The 17,185-nt window shown below is 35.4% G+C and overlaps 1 protein-coding gene across 1 annotated transcript in view; it reads left to right on the forward strand.

Moving 5' to 3' along the window:
• Positions 1-17,185, forward strand: part of GBE1 (1,4-alpha-glucan branching enzyme 1) — a 293,919-nt gene that overhangs the window by 246,127 nt on the left and 30,607 nt on the right. The window contains exons 13-14 of the mRNA XM_004280432.4: positions 6,905-7,089; positions 8,713-8,843. Coding sequence (XP_004280480.1) covers positions 6,905-7,089; positions 8,713-8,843 — 316 coding nt within the window. The remainder of the gene's footprint in view (positions 1-6,904; positions 7,090-8,712; positions 8,844-17,185) is intronic.

Raw genomic sequence — 17,185 nt, forward strand, 5'->3', positions numbered from 1 at the left:
CTAACAGAGCTGGGGCTTTTTTCATTAGTTGTATTGTCTCGAATTTCATCACTGCAACAGCTGGCTTCTTGTCAATTTATAGTTTGGACCTTTACATCAAACAGCAAAAAATTAATTACAGGAAAAGAAATCCCAATAGGAATTTCGCGCTTAGAGATTTTTCACAATTAACCAGGCATGAATGGTGCTGTTTACAGACGAAATTGAAAGGGAGAAAAGGAACAGCGTAGAATTTTCTAGAAGCATTAATTAACCATAGCAATGTTAGTCACTTGCTTCCCTGTGTTTGTTTTAAAGTTGTTTAGCTAAAGCTTTCAGCCTTCTCATTTCTGGAAGCATCCACCTCTGTTACTATATTGAATGCAATGAATCATGGCCTTAACTGTGAGTTTTCTTACAAAATGTCCCAAGTGGCAGCTCAAAAAATTACCATCCTCCCTTCATTTTGAAACGAGTACCATCCTATGTATTACCTTAGTGATCATAATTATAATTTAACGAGCAGAACGAGCATGTTTTGATGGTTAGTGCCAGGTTACTTGTAATGCATATTTTGGACTTGGAAGTCTTGTTCTCAGGAGTCACACTCATTGCCTCTCTGCACTAGAGTTAGTTTAAATGTGACTTTTCTAAGCCTCTTATCTGTTGAGTAAACCAGCCGAAGATTTTTAAAATGCTTTCCTCAATTTAGGCTTCTACTTTTTTTTCTTTTTTTATGTAGCTTAGAAACCCTTACTTGTGTTTCATTCTTCTAGTTCCTAACATTCTAATACAGTGAGTAGCTCTTACCCTTTTTAAGACTCAGACGCCTGGAGCATCTGAAGAACACCTTTCTCTCCTCAGAAAAATGCACAGATGAACATACATACAACATTTTACGTAAAATATCAGGAGTCTGTAGGAAAGCATGAACCCCAGGTTATAAATGCCTGTTGCTTTCACTAAGGAATGTATACATATATTATGTATGCATGTAAACATAACATATTTATATATAATTTAGAAATATATATACACACATATTTTTTAATTTAGTTAAATTAAAATGCTGATTCGGATCATGTGTTCCCTATTCCATCAAGTTATCTGTACTAAAACAAGTCAATTACCTTCTTTGCCATTACCTGAATAAATTTAGATTTCTTATCCATCTTTATATACAGCAGGCCTTACTTATAAGCTTATTTGGGTGAGCATGTTTCACTGTACTGTCTCAAATGCTGCCACATTTCCTAAGTAATCTGTAGACCATAGCTGAGAAGAACATTCTTAACTTGTTTTAATGATAATATTTTTCTTCATTAGGTTTGTGAGCTGAGAACTAGTGTAAGATACTAATGGGCATTTTCCACTTTTCTCTTTTCAGTCTGAGAATGGTTCACTGTTATCCAAGGTCACTTTGAAAGTCTTTCTGCGATTTGCTTCCATTTATTTTATGCTTGTGTTTACAGTTTTGAACCAAATATGAATTTAATGTTGCATTTGTCTATATTAAACTTAATTTGCCCCTTGTCAGATCATTTACAACAGAGATAACATTCAAAAGCCACTCTGTAAAATGTTTTGTCTGCAATCACTAATGGAATTTTTCTGTCTATTTCTTTGTTGTATGCAACTTTCTATCTTTCAATTTAAAAAGAAGCCTCTCCAGGAGATTTTTCAGAGAATCTAAATTAGTCTGTAATAGAGATTAATAAATTATTCTCTAATAGAATAGGGTCTTCTTCATGTCATATTTTTTTAAACATTCTTTTTTCTAACTCAGAAGTTTAATTTCATATTCCATATTATGTAAGTATGCTATTTGGAATGTTCTTTAAAGTAGTGACATACAAAATCCTAAATTGGATTATGATACCAAACATTTTTACCACTTTCATTTTTTTCTTATATTTTTTCCAAGTACTTAATTTGCCCTCATGTAATAAATTTTCTTCTTAATAGTTAATAGTTTTAGATGTTATTGAAAAGATAAATGAATGTTTAAGATCAATGTCTGTTAGAAGGCACTAAAATGAAGTCTTAAATTTAAGTAATAAAGAGTACTTTTAAAGTAGAAACTTAAACATATACATTAAGGAATATAATTTGCGTGTGTGTTAAACATTATTTTGAGAAACAATTTACTACCTTGTGCCTGTGTCTTCAAATAATTAGCAATGTTCAAAACTTGGGAAATGTTTTCTCTTAGAATCCTATCTGCTATTTACCTTTTGAACCAGTATTTTACTTATTCAGTTGATGTTAGGGAAATATCAGACAAGTGTACAGAGATGCATTTATAAGACTGGTCTTTTTTTATAATGCTAGAATATTAGAAAAAGCCAAAATGACTAACATGAGGAAAATAGTTAAATAAAATTGCATTTTATGTACAAAATGGAATACCGTCATGGTGATAATATACTTATTAACATGAAAAGTGTTTATATTAAAAGTCAAAATAATATATATCTACCTTTTTTCAAAAACTAGTTGTTAAGTAGATAGGTAGGTAGGTAAGATAGATAGATAAATAGATAGATGGATATGTATATAAGTATAGGTATGGATATAGATAGAGATATATATATAGCTATTGCTATAGATAGAAATAAAAATAAATAAAATATTTATCAACAGGGAAACAGTGATGTCATTTCGCTTGGGCTGCTATAATGAAATGCCAAAGACCAGGTAGCTTATGAACAATAAAAGTTTATTTCTCACAATTTCTGGAGACTGGGGGTCTGAGATCAGAGTGCCAGCATGGTTGAGAGAGGGACCTTTTCCAGGTCATAGACTTCTAGTGATATCTTTTTGTGGTGGAAGGAGAAAGGGAGCTCAGTGGAGTCTCGTATTTATAAAAGTGCTAATCACTTTCATAAAGGCTCTACCCGCATGACCTAAACACCTTCCAAAGGTCCCACATCCTAAGATCATCATACTGAGGATTAAATTTCAATTTAGGTGGAATAGATTCATCTGTATACTATACATATACTATAAAAATATATACTATATAGCATAATATATACAATATATAGCATATATGTGTGTATAATATATAGTATAACTATAAATAACCCCTGAGAGCTTGTTCAGAGGTTGCAGGATGAACATGTAGTAGGAATAATGAAGGAAGAGTGTAGAGAGGGGATTCCTAACATAGCAACCTGATTTGCCCTATCAATCTGGGTGTCTTATAGCAAAATTACTTTCACAGTCAATTCTGCATTTTAAGATCTAAAATAGATAATTCAAAGAACATTAATACTTGGCTTAGGGAAATATGTTTGTATTATAAAATATATGAATAAACGCATCAGCGTAGAACTTCCACACTTTAAAGAGAAGAATAATTTTGTACCATGAAACCAAGTGAAGAAGGGCCAAATAGCTGCCTTGAATTCATCCTGGTTGCTTGTGTGTCTGCTGCAGAGTTGGGCTGGTTAGTTCCCTCCTCAGAATGATGGGAGCCAGAAATTTTAGGTTTATAGTAACTCTCACTTATTGGCTTTTATGTCATTCTTTTCTGAGCACCATCACAAATGAGTGTGTAATGTAAAAGCTGCCAAACATTGAAAGCTTTAGCCGCCAGACCCTGTACCAAGTGCCTTAACGTACCTCGTTTGAACCTTAAAAGAGCTTTTATGAAACTTGTTATCCTATTTTACAGATGAGGAAACTGAGTCCTGGAGAGATTCAATTGCCTAAATTCATGTTTCTCATAAATGTCCTCATTGGAATTAAAATCCATGCAGCAGACAGTCATCAAATCCTGTTATTTCCACCTCAAAAATGCCATTCTTTTCTCCATTCCCACTGCATCTGGTCATCTCTCTCTTTTTTTTTTTTTTTTTTTTTTTTTTTGGCCACGCAGTGCGGCTAGTGGGATCTTAGTTCCCCAACCAGGGATCAAAACTGGGCCCTTGGCAGGGAAGGCACAGAGTCCACTGGACCACGAGGGAACTCCCCTGGTTATTTCTTATCTTATACTTTGAATTCCATGTTAGTTTTCCTACCATTCAGCTATTTCCAATATCCAGTGTCTCCTCCACATTGTATTTACCAGAGATACTTTAATAAAAACACATTTGAGCTTTGCATCCCCCTACTTAAAAGTAGCTTAAGGTTTAAAGATTGTAAGGCCCATCCTAATCTAGCTTCATCCTGCCTGTCTCACCTCTTCTCTTTACCACAAGCCCTATTTCATGGCTAAACCAAACTCCTTACTACATCTCACCTTCTCACTCAACACATTTGCACATCATTCCATTATCTTGGAATCTCTGTCCACATATGAGAATTTGGTCAATGTTTGCACTATATTTCCATGGTATCTGCTTCTAAGCAATACGGGAGAGTGGTAACCAAGGGTGAGGGTGCTAAAATAGAACTGTCTGGGCTAATAGGCCCCACTACTTAATAACTCTCTGTGCCTCAGTTTCCTTACCTATAAAACTGGGACAATAATAGTAACTACTTCAGGGTTGTTGAAAATGAAAGGAATTAATTCATGTGTAATGCTTAGAATAGTGCCTGGCAAATAATAAGCCAACATTAAGCTTTTGTTGCTGATTCTACTATGATAATCATGATGGCAGTGATATAACAGTCTTCCCCCAGAAAGGCTAAAGAAATTGCTTATTAATACTGGAGTCAACTAAAAGATTCATGGTCATACCAAAATAAAAGTATTTTGTCTGTAGAGACCTTGGATCCGGTTTGTAGGCTACTATACTTTAGCTACCCTATGGCATTTCTGGTCTCTCCTAAATTCCCAACTAGTTGAAATCCCGCTAGTACTAGGACATATAATTTTCTCCAGACAGTACCTTCAGTATCAGCAATGAATATGCTGGACTACAATTCTGGAGGTGCATCTTTTTGCTGGTTGAATGGATGATGGAGCAAGCTATGCCATGGGTTCACTATGGGCTGATGTGAATCAGGCTCCAGACCTAGGCAGGACTCCTAAATGTAGCAGAGGGAAGTTCCCATATCACTTTAAGACACCATAAAGTAAATAAAGGCCCGCAGAGTTAGAAATCTGGTTCCCTCCTCTGTCACATAGCAGACAACATTATAAGAAGTATTGTTTAGACTGAAATACTCGAATTAAGGAAAAGTTTTGCAGACACTGTAATTTTTATGAAGCTGCTACAGATATATTTGGATGTTATTTTTATTTTGATGACTATAGTCCTGAAAAGTTAAATGTAAATTGCAGTGTTTCTTAGCAGAGTTTACCACTTAAAGCAACTCTACAGTAAATCATTTTGAATTACATCATAGCTTGTTAGTTTTTATTTATTAGACTATTAATATGCTAGCTTCTCTTCTGCCTTTCTTTTTTATTGAAGTATAACGGACATAACGTTACATTAGTTTCAGATGTACAACACAATGACTCAGTATTTGTATATATTGCAAAATGATCATCCAGTCAGTCCAGTTAAGATCCATCACCTACATAGTTACAAAAATTTTTTTTTCTGTGATGACAACTCTCAAGATCCTCTCTCCTAGCTAACTTTCAAATATGCAATGCCGTATTATCAACTATAGTCACCATGCTGTACATTACATCCCCACATTTTTTAATTTTTATTTTATAACTGGAAATTTATGTCTTTTGACTGTCTTCACCCATTTGCCCAACCCCCCACCCCTACCTCAGGCAACTACTGGTCTGTTCTCTGTCTCCATGCGCTTGTTTTTTGTTTGCTGGTTGGTTGTTGTTGTTGTTTTTAGACTCCACCTATCAGTTAGATCATACGGTATTTGTCTTTTTCTGTGTGACTTATTTCACTTAGCAACTATTTACTTTAAAGTAGGACACACTTGTATCAGCTACGGTACTTTCCAACTCAAAGGAGAAACCTGTGGCTTAGAAAAGTGCAACATTAAAGTGGCAAATGTAAGTAAATTTTGGAAAGTAGTGTTTAATTTTTAGGAGAAAAAAAAGAAGCCATAAAATAGAAATCTAACCTGGGAAAAACAATAGGAGCCGGTCTATTAGACCACTAATATCTAAATTTGATTTTCAGAAGGAAGAATGTATAATATGTAGGTGTTATTATTTTATTTCATGTTTAAAGTGTATCAGGTTTCTGATTCTCATCATTATAATGAGAAATAATATCAAATGGGTTCCCAACGAAGTGTCCCAGCCGTACACACACACACACACACACACACACACACACACACACACACACATTTAAATTAAAGATATACATCTAATGGTGGCACATGGATCTGAGAAAGGGATGGGGAAAATGAATAATAAAAGTGATGACTTGAGTTTCTGTAGCACCTGAAGTTTAAAACGTACTTGCCTGATGTGATGAGGTAGAAAGAACTTTGGATTTTAATGAGAAGAACTAAATTTTAATGGTTGCTTTTCTAGTTATTATCCATGTGAGGTTGGGCAAATCCCTTAACTGTCTAGAGTTTTGGATTTCTCATCTGTGAAATGGATATAATAGAGAGTTCCTTCGAGGATCAAAAAATAATGTACATACAGCCTTTGGAAATTGCAAAGCGTTGTACAGATTTCAGAGATTATAGAAATAGAGATCTCAAAAATTACTCCGAGATTTCAGAGATTATTTCAGAGATGAAATAAGTATGACAGAGATACTGTTCTCAGTTTGTGCATGAGGAAAATGAGATGTAGAACAAGGAATGTGTGACCAGGCTACAACTGTGCCCTGGGCTTTTGAGTCCAAATGCTGCTGGTACTGCATGCTAGACTATGCTGTTTCTAAGCCAGGGCTGTGCATCATTTATAGGGCACAGCTATAGTAAATTATAACCTAGACTGATTTGAAAGACTTTAAAACATACAATTATTGAGTCATCTTAATAAGAAATGCTAATATTACCGGGTGATGTTTATGTTTGTTTTCAAATGCAGGTAATGAATTTGGGCATCCTGAATGGTTAGACTTCCCAAGGAAAGGAAATAATGAGAGCTACCATTATGCAAGAAGGCAGTTTCATTTAACTGATGATGACCTTCTCCGCTATAAGTTCCTAAATAACTTTGACAGGGATATGAATAAATTGGAAGAAAGATGTCATTGGCTTTCAGCTCCACAGGTAAGCTCTTTACTCTAAATGTTATGTTTTAGTCACATGCTTAGAATGGCAATTGATTTAAATCTATATGCAGATCTTTTAAACAGCATTTTATTATTCAGTGTGTAGTGCCCTGTGACATACTTCAGGTTGTCAAAACATGTTACTGAAGTCTCCCCAATAGATAATGAAAATCTTAAACATAATTCCCTGCTTACATTCCTGGTTAGCTTGTCGTTGTTGTTTAAATTTAGTAATTTTTATTTCAATTGGTTAAAATAAATGACAAAAGCTCTGCATGGCATCCACTTTGGAAATTGCTGTGGAAATATCTTAATTGTTTTGACTATTTTTCTTTATATAAATAATTATGCTGTCATAAAGAAACTGCTTTGACAACATGGAGATTTCTTTATTCCTTTTTTTTTCCTTCCTTTACTGGTCTCTAACTTGTCATTTCAATAAATGCCATTATACCTCCATGCTGTTTTGTATTTTTCATGAGCCTGAGTCTCCTCTGGAATTAAAGTCTCAGTTTTCAATAAGTTTTAGAAAATGTAATTAACAGGTTCAGATTTTATAGTGTTTTTTTTTTCTCTTGCAAAAATTAGCATATAATATGTGTTACTTATAATCCATTTACTTTTTACTGGTGCTGTTTGAAATTACTGTTGATGTGTTTTTACTTTGGTGTCTCTGATTTTTTTTTTAATGGTTGGACAAAGGTACTTATATTTTCAGTAAGATTGGCTACATGACACAAATGCCCTAATCGCATTTATTAGTAGTGCTGTTTCCAGAAGAGAGAGCAAAATGATGCGCCTTTTCAATAGGAACAATGTTGAATGCCAAAAGGCATGCTGTTTGCTCTAGAGCCTTAGCTCACATTTCTAAATTACCAAGAGTGGCGCTGCTGACGTGCATGGAAATAAGTCCTATCAAAGCTGGGGCTGGAAGAGGGTAGGGTTGAGAAAACAAAGCCTTCTCACTACCTACTGTAAAATGTGGTGTATAAAATAAGAGAGCTTGTAGATGTTGTAATTCCTTTTCAGACTTTCTCTATTATTAGGCAAAAAAAAAAGTATACTGTGAAGGACTCTTGGTTGTTTTTGAATCTGACAAAGTCGTGCAATAATGTAAAGTTTTTCAGAAAACTACAACTTCAGAAATCTGGATATAATAACAATGTTACATCATATTTTGAAAAGTAATTTTATATACCTTACTTCATTAAGGAGTAAAACAAAAGTCTTAAAGAAAATTCACTTATAAGTAGATCTAATACACACACACACACACACACACACACACACACACAGATGCTTTATGTATAGCACAGGTGCTATATTTTTAGCTAAAACCTAAGCCAAAACCCTAATCCTCTGTCTGTGCTTTGTTTGAAGTTGGCAAGTTGCTGGTGAGCTTTTATACTCCTTAAGCAATTTTTTGAGACTGCTGTTGGCCTAGAGTTTGATAGGGCATGATTGCAACATGTTCAAAAAATATAACATGCTAGAATTTTCATTTTTGGCTTAATAACTAACAAGGCTGTTAATAAAGACAAAAACAACTTTTTTGTAAAGAATTTACTTGTAGCAGCATCTGGGTATTATTTAAATGTATTATGTGTTTTAATTCTTGCAGGCTCATGTTAGTGAACAGCATGAAACCAATAAGATCATTGCTTTTGAGAGAGCAGGCCTTCTTTTCGTTTTCAACTTTCATCCAAGCAACAGCTACACTGATTACCGACTTGGAACGACAGTGCCAGGAAAATATCCTTTTTGTTGCCAATGAATATGACTGTCTGCATTCAGTTTTTTTATTGCATCATAGAGCGTCAGAAAAACTAATGCTGATCTTGGTGATGGTAGCTCTCAGTTTCTTCATCTGAAACATGAGGGACTTAAAATAGTTGATAAATCTTTGCTTAATTCAGTTACACTAAGTTAACCCTAAACTCCATTCTGGCTCTAAAAAGTATGATTTTTAATATTTTCTTAAGTAATATTTTAATCCAATATGTAGTATAGGATTAATGTACTATTAATATACTATTAATAGTATAGGAGATAATTGTTGTTTCTCTTTATGAAAATATTTTGTAAGTTGCCCCTGAGAATTGTCTCCTTTCCCCTTCTCCACTGAGTGAGCAAGTAGACAGTAGCTGTAAAGATAGCTTCCTTCCCCTTTCTTTTTCCCGTCTCCTAAAATACAAGACATAGCTCGCTTTTGTGGGCCTGAATTGGTAAGGAATCAGGGCATGGGAGGTGGAAGCAAAGGAAATAATAGGGAAAATGTTTTGATATAGTCTGAACATTCATTTACTCATCCATTCATTCATTTCACAGATATTTACTAAGCATCTATCTATTGAACACCTGCATGCCAGCCCTGTGCTAGGTGCTGGAAGTACAGGAATTTTCCTGGCAGATTCAGTCACTGCCCTCATTGAGCTTTTAAACTAGTGAAGAAGACAAACATTAATAATTGTAAGTGTGATCATTGTGACAAAGTGAAACCTGCTGTGTATTTTAAAGAGATTATGGCTTACCCAATCCATGGAAAAAAGTGACAGATTCAGGATCTAGCAACAAACCAGCACAGATTTTTAAACAGGCAGTAGAAATAATGTGTTCTTCCCCTGAAGCCCTAACAATGATTAATGTCAGCCACCTGAGTGAGATGCCGGATGCCAACATGAAGTCCTACGTGTCAGGGTGTCTCTAGCTACAGTAAGAGAAACCCCCTTTTTGACTGGCTCAAACAATAAGGAAAATGCATTTTGCCAAACAATGAAAGCCCTAAGGTAGGGGGACCCCAGCACTGTGACAATATCATCAAGTTCCCTGGTCCATTGGCCTTTCTGCTTTTAACTCTCAGGGTGCCAGCAGTGTCCAAAGGCTGGCACCTGGTAGAGTTGCAAGACAACAGCCATGGTTCCAAATGTCACCTTCAGACACAACAATGGCACCTGGTAGAGTTGCAAGACAACAGCCATGGTTCCAAATGTCACCTTCAGACACACAAAAGACAAATAGATTTGTGTCTTTTTTCAAGAATGAAGTCACTTTAGCAAATTTCCTTTTGTATCCCATTGACCAGAATTCAGTCACATATCCCCAGAGAGGTGTCTAGGGAGGAGAATGCTATCATCATTAGTAGCTTAATCAGGAATTACCCCTGAGTCTCCAGGAAGTGGCCTCCTTGGTGAAGTGGCTGCCCAGACAGAATGTTTCTTGGCAGTCAGGAGTAAAGGGCCATACTGTCTGGTAAGTAGCCTGTGGCATCTGTGCTGCTCAGTGACATTGAGGGTCGTGAAAGATGTTCCCTGTCTTCTACCCCAACCCTCCCAGATCACCATCCCACAGGACATCAGAGCATTTGGGAAGGAAGGCTATTGCTGTGACTAATAGCCTAGATGTGCCCCCCAGTTAATACAGAGAATGCTCAGATAATGGAAATCAGTGTAATGAGGTTGTCTGCACTAAAGAAGAGCTGTACTGTTCAGGAGGCAAATGTTCTCACCATCTCCATGAAGAAATGCAAACAGATGCTAGACATGTAGCAACTCATACATAAGCCTTCTCAGCTACAAACTGCTAAAAGTAATACCCCTAGACTAAATCCTGCTATATCTAATAATGTCATATAATCAAGACATAATTTTGATTTTTATCAGATCAAAATGCAATTACAGAACACTTGTGATCTATTGCAGTGTTTGTTAGTTAAGTACTGCCCTTGACCCTAAGTGGGGAAGAAGAGATGTACAAAACCAATTTAGGATGTAAGGCATAATGCAGTAAAGAGGATGGGGCAGGAATGTTCCACAAACTTATCCTCATGTTTAACAGAGGATAAGTAAAAGAAAAATAAATAAATATGAGAGAGAGAGAGAGAAAGAAACAGAGATTGATTAACTGATTGATTGAAAAGGAAAAGACTTTTAAGCCTGGATGGGGGAGGGGAGAGAGAGAGATGATTGGTGGACTGATGGATTGATTAAGAAAAGACCTTTAAGCCTGGACCTTGAGAAATGGATAAAATTGTAGAAAAAATTGAGGAAGGCCGTTCAAGCTGTTGGAAATCAGAGACTATCCTTAGATAATGGATAGTACCATAGATTAACTGGAGAATGAGAACCAGAAGGAAAAGTACTCAGAGATAAAACTGAAAAGACAGATTGCCATCACATAATAGAATATTTTAATGCCTTATTAATTAGTTTAGGCTTTTTTCCTATAGTTTCATAGTGAGTCACTGAAGGGTTTGGGCTAGGGAGCTACTTGTAAGAATGTATGCATTTGGAAAAGTTCTCATGTACACAGGGTGTTAGAGAGCTTTTATGAGGAGAGAGGTTGGAAGTACAGGTATCAATTATGAAAAATTGAAGTACACGTAAAAGAGAATTAGGGTATGAACCTAATGTAATGTCCATAGGATAGAAAGAGGTATATGAAGCACTTTCTTGCAGTGAAAGGACTCAGCAATTGTTTGGACACGGGGTGTAGAAAAGAAGATACAAGGTTTCACTTTGAAGAGTGAGAAGAATGGTAGTAGCATTATTACTGAGGATAGCAAAGCAAGGAGGAGGAGTAACCAGTTTGGGGAATAGAAAATATGAATTTAATTTAGCATCATTGACAAATGGAAATACATGGAATTTCAATGATGATGTCTAGGAGAAAAATCTTGGCTCAAGCTACATTGATCCCCTATCTGAAGTCTCTGTAATTTAACAATATTATTAAATGAAAATATATATAATAACATAGTATATTTTACTAAGTAAAATCCACCCCCAAAGTTAATTTTGTTTAATGATACAAAGTTACACTGTACATGAAAGTCTAGTTTGGTTTTGGTAAACCTTGCCACAAATTGAATCTTTCGAAATTTAGCCATTTGTTTAAATGCCCATAGGCACCTGTTATACAGAAAATTTCTATACTGATAAATACTGAATGCTTTATATTAATGACTCATTTCAGAAAATGTACTCATTAAATGTTGTAATGATATACAGATCTTGGAAAATTGGGCCATATCTTTATAGAAGTCATAGTTACAGCCTTAGTCATCTGTTGCGTCTCTAAGAGAACCTTGAAGAAATATTGTTTGGTTCTTTTACTACAAGGATTTTGTCTTCTACAGATTTGTGCCCACTTGGACCTTATTTACTCTTGCTGCCTTTTTCATTCCTGTCTTTCTGTAAACAAGCTGTAACTAATTCCCATATGTTATTGCTTCCTCCAAGGACATTTGCATTTTAATAACAGTCTCTTTGAATACTCAAAAGTATGGAAGACCTAATGGACTAGATATCTAGTAGAATAATTTTTTTTATAATGAGGATGTTTTTTTTTGAGGAAAGGAAGGCAGGAGAGCATTTCCAACATAGCTTAAACCATATTTTCTAATTAGCTATATTACTACTGCCAGCCCTAACTCCTAGCTTGAAATCATAAAAACTTACGGTTTTTGAAATGCTTTATACTCCAATGACCCAGTTCGGTGCAGAAATCCCACCTATATACTCCTCCACAAATCACAGCGGTCATTAGAACACTTTCCATCTTAGGAATCTCACTATTTCACAAGGTAAACAATTGAAGTTTGTTTGTTTGTTTTTAATATAGCCTTAAATGTAAGTGCATTAATTCTGTACTCTGGGGCCAATGCCTGTTCTATATGCCAGCTATTCAAATCAAAAAGGCATTTAACTTGTTCCTCACAGTACCATCTCTCCTTAGTCTACCCTCTTCCAGACCAAATATACCTCTGGTTTCTTTAATAGATTCTTGTGATACTTTCCAGACCTGTTACCATCATGTCTCTCTTATCAAAATCCACCGAGCATTGTTCACACTCCTCTTCATTGTGTCTCCAGAACTAACAGCAGAATATTCCAGATATGGTCTGGCAAGTATGATATTGAGTGCCCCATTTCCTCCTCTTATCTTGAGACTGCTGTCTCATTAATGGAGTTAAAGTTACATCAGCTTTTCTGGCAGCCATCACATTTTTCACTCATACTGTATTCACTTTCAAATAAAAAGCTTTAGCTTTTCTTTATGTGTACTTGTATTATGTCCTATCTCCCTTATTCTTTATTTATTCAGCTACTTTAACTAAAATCCCAAATTTAACATTGAACATAAAAAACATTATTTTTTGTCTCTAAACTATTAATAGAGAAGATAAAAGAGCACGAGAGTATTAATGTTATGATCATACCATCTCCCCTAAGCAATAGATAGATCTCTTCTTTCAGATTCTTGTTGTTTCTAGCTTAGCTTTAACAGTCCTTTTTACTATCCTTAGCATTTTACAAGTCTCATTTCTTTTTGGTCTTTCATCTTTCTGACTTTGTTCTTATACCTTTAAACAACATTGTAGTTCAGCATTATAGAATCATTTCAGGTATAGAAAGTAGGAAAACATTGGGATTTCTATGCTGTAGTTTCTGACTTTACCAAAGTGTTCTTCTATGACACTGGTATTTCCAACTACTGAGCCAGTGAATTGAATACAGATTTTTCTCTGTGAAGGATCCACAGAGGCAAGATTGGATGTATTAATCAAGTCAGGAAATTCATCAAATTTTTAATTCCCAGAAAAGCAGGATTTGGTACCAGAACAAATTTAAAGTTTCTAAAGAAGTCATTTGAACTTCCTCTGTCACTATGAAATATAAGCCTGCAATAGGCAGCATGTTTGAATTCTTGCGCAGTTCCATTTTTTTAACCTGTGTATCCTGTATATCAAATAGCAAGACATCAACTTTCACTCAGATCTGTGTAGCATATGTGCTGACTGTCTTCCCAAGAAACTGTTGTAAGGGGAGCTATTTTGGGGGCAATGCCAGGCAGAATAGAAGCAACACTTTAAGGATGCTTTTAGCTGTCACTTCAAAATAAGATGATAAATTTGGAAAGCTGAGAGGGTTGTCTGCTTTGTATTACTAAGGTTTTGAACCTGGTCTTCACGGTGATTGCTAAAGGACATAGTATTGTTTCTACAAAAGGAATCTGTAGCCATATTCTAGAAAACAAAAAATAGCAACAATAAAAACCCTTTGCCTGGGCACTGTCTCCCATTTGTCTTTTTAGCCACTAATCTGCAGTGTAATAATCACCAGCGTTCTTTCCTACAGTGGATAGCAATGTGGGTGATGCAGAACTGAGACCCAATGTACTGGCAGGTTACATGCTCAGGAAGATAAAATGCATTCTCCTGATGTGTATTTGCTTATGATTTTACATTGTTTAGCTGGAGAGAAAGCAAGAAACATAATGCCCTTTGTAGTATCAGAATCATTATTGTATTTCTGTGGTCACATTTCTTCACTTAGACCGTTATCAAATCAGCATTGAATCAAAAGGAAAATTGCTAAGCCCCTAAGGACAAACTACTCTTTCTAATCCATTTTGAATAAAACAAATGATGCTGCCTCATTTTGAGTGACGTAGGGGAGAGCATGGGTGAAGGGTCCCTCTTTTGAGGACCTTCTGTTTGCTAGCCATTTTTATTAAGTATGTAGCTTAACATTCCCAGGTGCCCCGTAAGGTAGGTTGTATTAGATTCATGTGACAGATCAGGAAACTAGGCCTTTAAGTAACTATTCAACTTCCCTCCAGCACAGGCTGGTGAAGGTTGAGCAGTGTGTTACAAAGCCCATGTTCTTTCTATTAGACCACGGTGCCCCTTTCTGCCATTCATGGGTGCGTACATTTAGTTGCTGGTGGTAGCAATAGTGGTATTAGAGATGATGACTTATTTCTGTAATGTTCAAAAGGATTTTGCTATAGTTCTGGGAAAATAGGTAGCATGAGAAAATTATACACAATTTCATGGCACAGACTTCAATCTCGTCAGGTTCCCTCAGTACCTCACCATCACGCTCTACAAATTTTTCCCCACATATTCTTCCTCGTGACCCCTGTCACCATCATCCAAAAGAAAAAACTAAAAAATATTTTTTTTTAAAGCAAAACATGAAATAATTGCTTCAGGTCAATTATTGTGATTTCTCTGCATTCTGGAGAGTATAAATGTGCCGTAGTTCTTTGCTCAAAGTGAAACCTTCTGATGCTTCACATCAATTAAGTTTACTGTAAAATATTTATGTGAATGTTAAGCCCTCACAGCTCATTTATAAGGTATGTGTCTTGGTATGTACAGATTCTTATCACTCTGAGAGCGTAAACAACACTAGTAACAAACGTTTTCAAATTATTTGTCAACATGCTTTTGAGGTGGGGTGAGAATAATAGTGTTATTACAGCCCCCTTTCCAAATGGCTTTTCAGACTCTTACGATATTGAAATGTTAAGAGGAATCATCATAAATTATGGCTTGTGAAGAATATGTGAATCCAGGCCAAAAATATTTAAAGCTAAGGGAACGGATGAGTAAATAGTTGGATTTGACTCAAGATCTTTGCAATATTTTCATTAAACTGCTGAAAGATGTACTTTTTAAAATGTAAATTCAGACACTGACATTTGCAACCTGCACACAGAGTTTCTTATGAGCATATAAGGTCACTTGGATGATTCACTGAAGTGTGATCGCCGAAGGCAGAGATGTTGTTGTGAGTTGCTTAGTTTACAGAAGCCTTTGAAGCGTGGTTATGTAACAGTCTGTGTTTGTTAGAATCTAGGCTTTATGCAGCAAATAAAAACAAAGGACTTAATTTAGGATTAGCTAGTTGCCACATTCTATCAAGATTTTATATGTAAAGGTTAATTTCTGGACTAAAAATGTAGAGCTTAACTTTTTAGTTTTCCAGGCTTAGATGTTTTGGTAAAAAATTAAAGGAAGAAAAAAAAACAAGTCCAAGGGTTTCTCATAAAAGATCTACATAGTGACTTTGAACAGATGCAAGCATGTTTCTTTTCCTCATGCGCATATGTGTGAGAGAGAGAGAGCACAAAAGCGCTTTTACTCTGTGTCCATTTAGTGATGAAGCTCTTTTTATGCGAATGGGGACAGGTAATCCTACTAACAATTTTATATTTAATGTAAGTCCTCCTTTTGTTTCTGTAGCTTCAAAATGGATGTACACTCATGGCCTTGGTTAGCCTTCTTTAGTTTCAAGGTGAAAGTAATACTTTTAAACATTACCTCATTACCTAGAGGTACTTTTGGTAATTTTTCATTGTTAAACACTGTCCAAAAACCCCTGTGATGTAATGATAATGACAAACGTGTACCCCCCACCTCCACTGGCAATAAAGAGCCTATGATTTAGCTTCATTTTCTACTCAGGAATTTGAGATGAATCACAAAGTAAGGAAAATATTTTGCAACTGCTGTAACACTTTTAGATTGGTTTAATATATATTCATAGGACTATAGGTAGTAATGAATAATGAGTGGGCCCTTACTACACACAAACGTTTTTAGTTTTTTTTTTTTTTTAATAGCTGAGTGCTATTCAGTGTCATTCAACAGCATTTCTGATTTTGGTTCATAGCTCAGTTGCTCAGTGATAGTCTCCTCTGGTTCCAGAAATTCATCTAACAATAGCTCAGTCAAGATTTCTCTCCTGTATTTCTTGTCTTTCTGGGGAAAACAGAAATCAGAAATATTATTGTATGCTATAAAAACAGGACATTCTCACCTACTAGTTGTGTCATTAATGGGAGGAAAACATTTGTTCCTAGCATAAGTATTTTTACCAATTTGTGAAAAGAGGTACTATTATATGGCAATTGACTCCAAGATACATGGTAAGACTGTCTTTCTTATATTAACAATTATATCTTTACTTGGAATATATTAGGTAAACATAAAGCTAAATTGTTGATTGATGGATGGATGGATGGATGGATGGATGGATGGATGGATGGATAGATGGAGGATACAGTTTCCTAATGGTGGAAGAGCCCTTAAAGTTGTTCAAAATTAAGTAATTAAAACACAAAGATTTCTATAATCTATTGCTTTTCCCTTAGAGCAGATGTTTAATTAAATGGTAGAAAGGAAAAATTGATAAAATATTATCAATAACATACATCATGATTTTGTAGAATTTAAAATTGTGGAATCTGCTGTCAGAATACTTGCTGAACAAACTTTCATAATAAGACCTACCATCTATTTACAA

The sequence above is a fragment of the Orcinus orca genome, chromosome 5, assembly GCF_937001465.1.
Source record: "Orcinus orca chromosome 5, mOrcOrc1.1, whole genome shotgun sequence".
In the NCBI taxonomy this organism is placed as follows: domain Eukaryota; kingdom Metazoa; phylum Chordata; class Mammalia; order Artiodactyla; family Delphinidae; genus Orcinus; species Orcinus orca.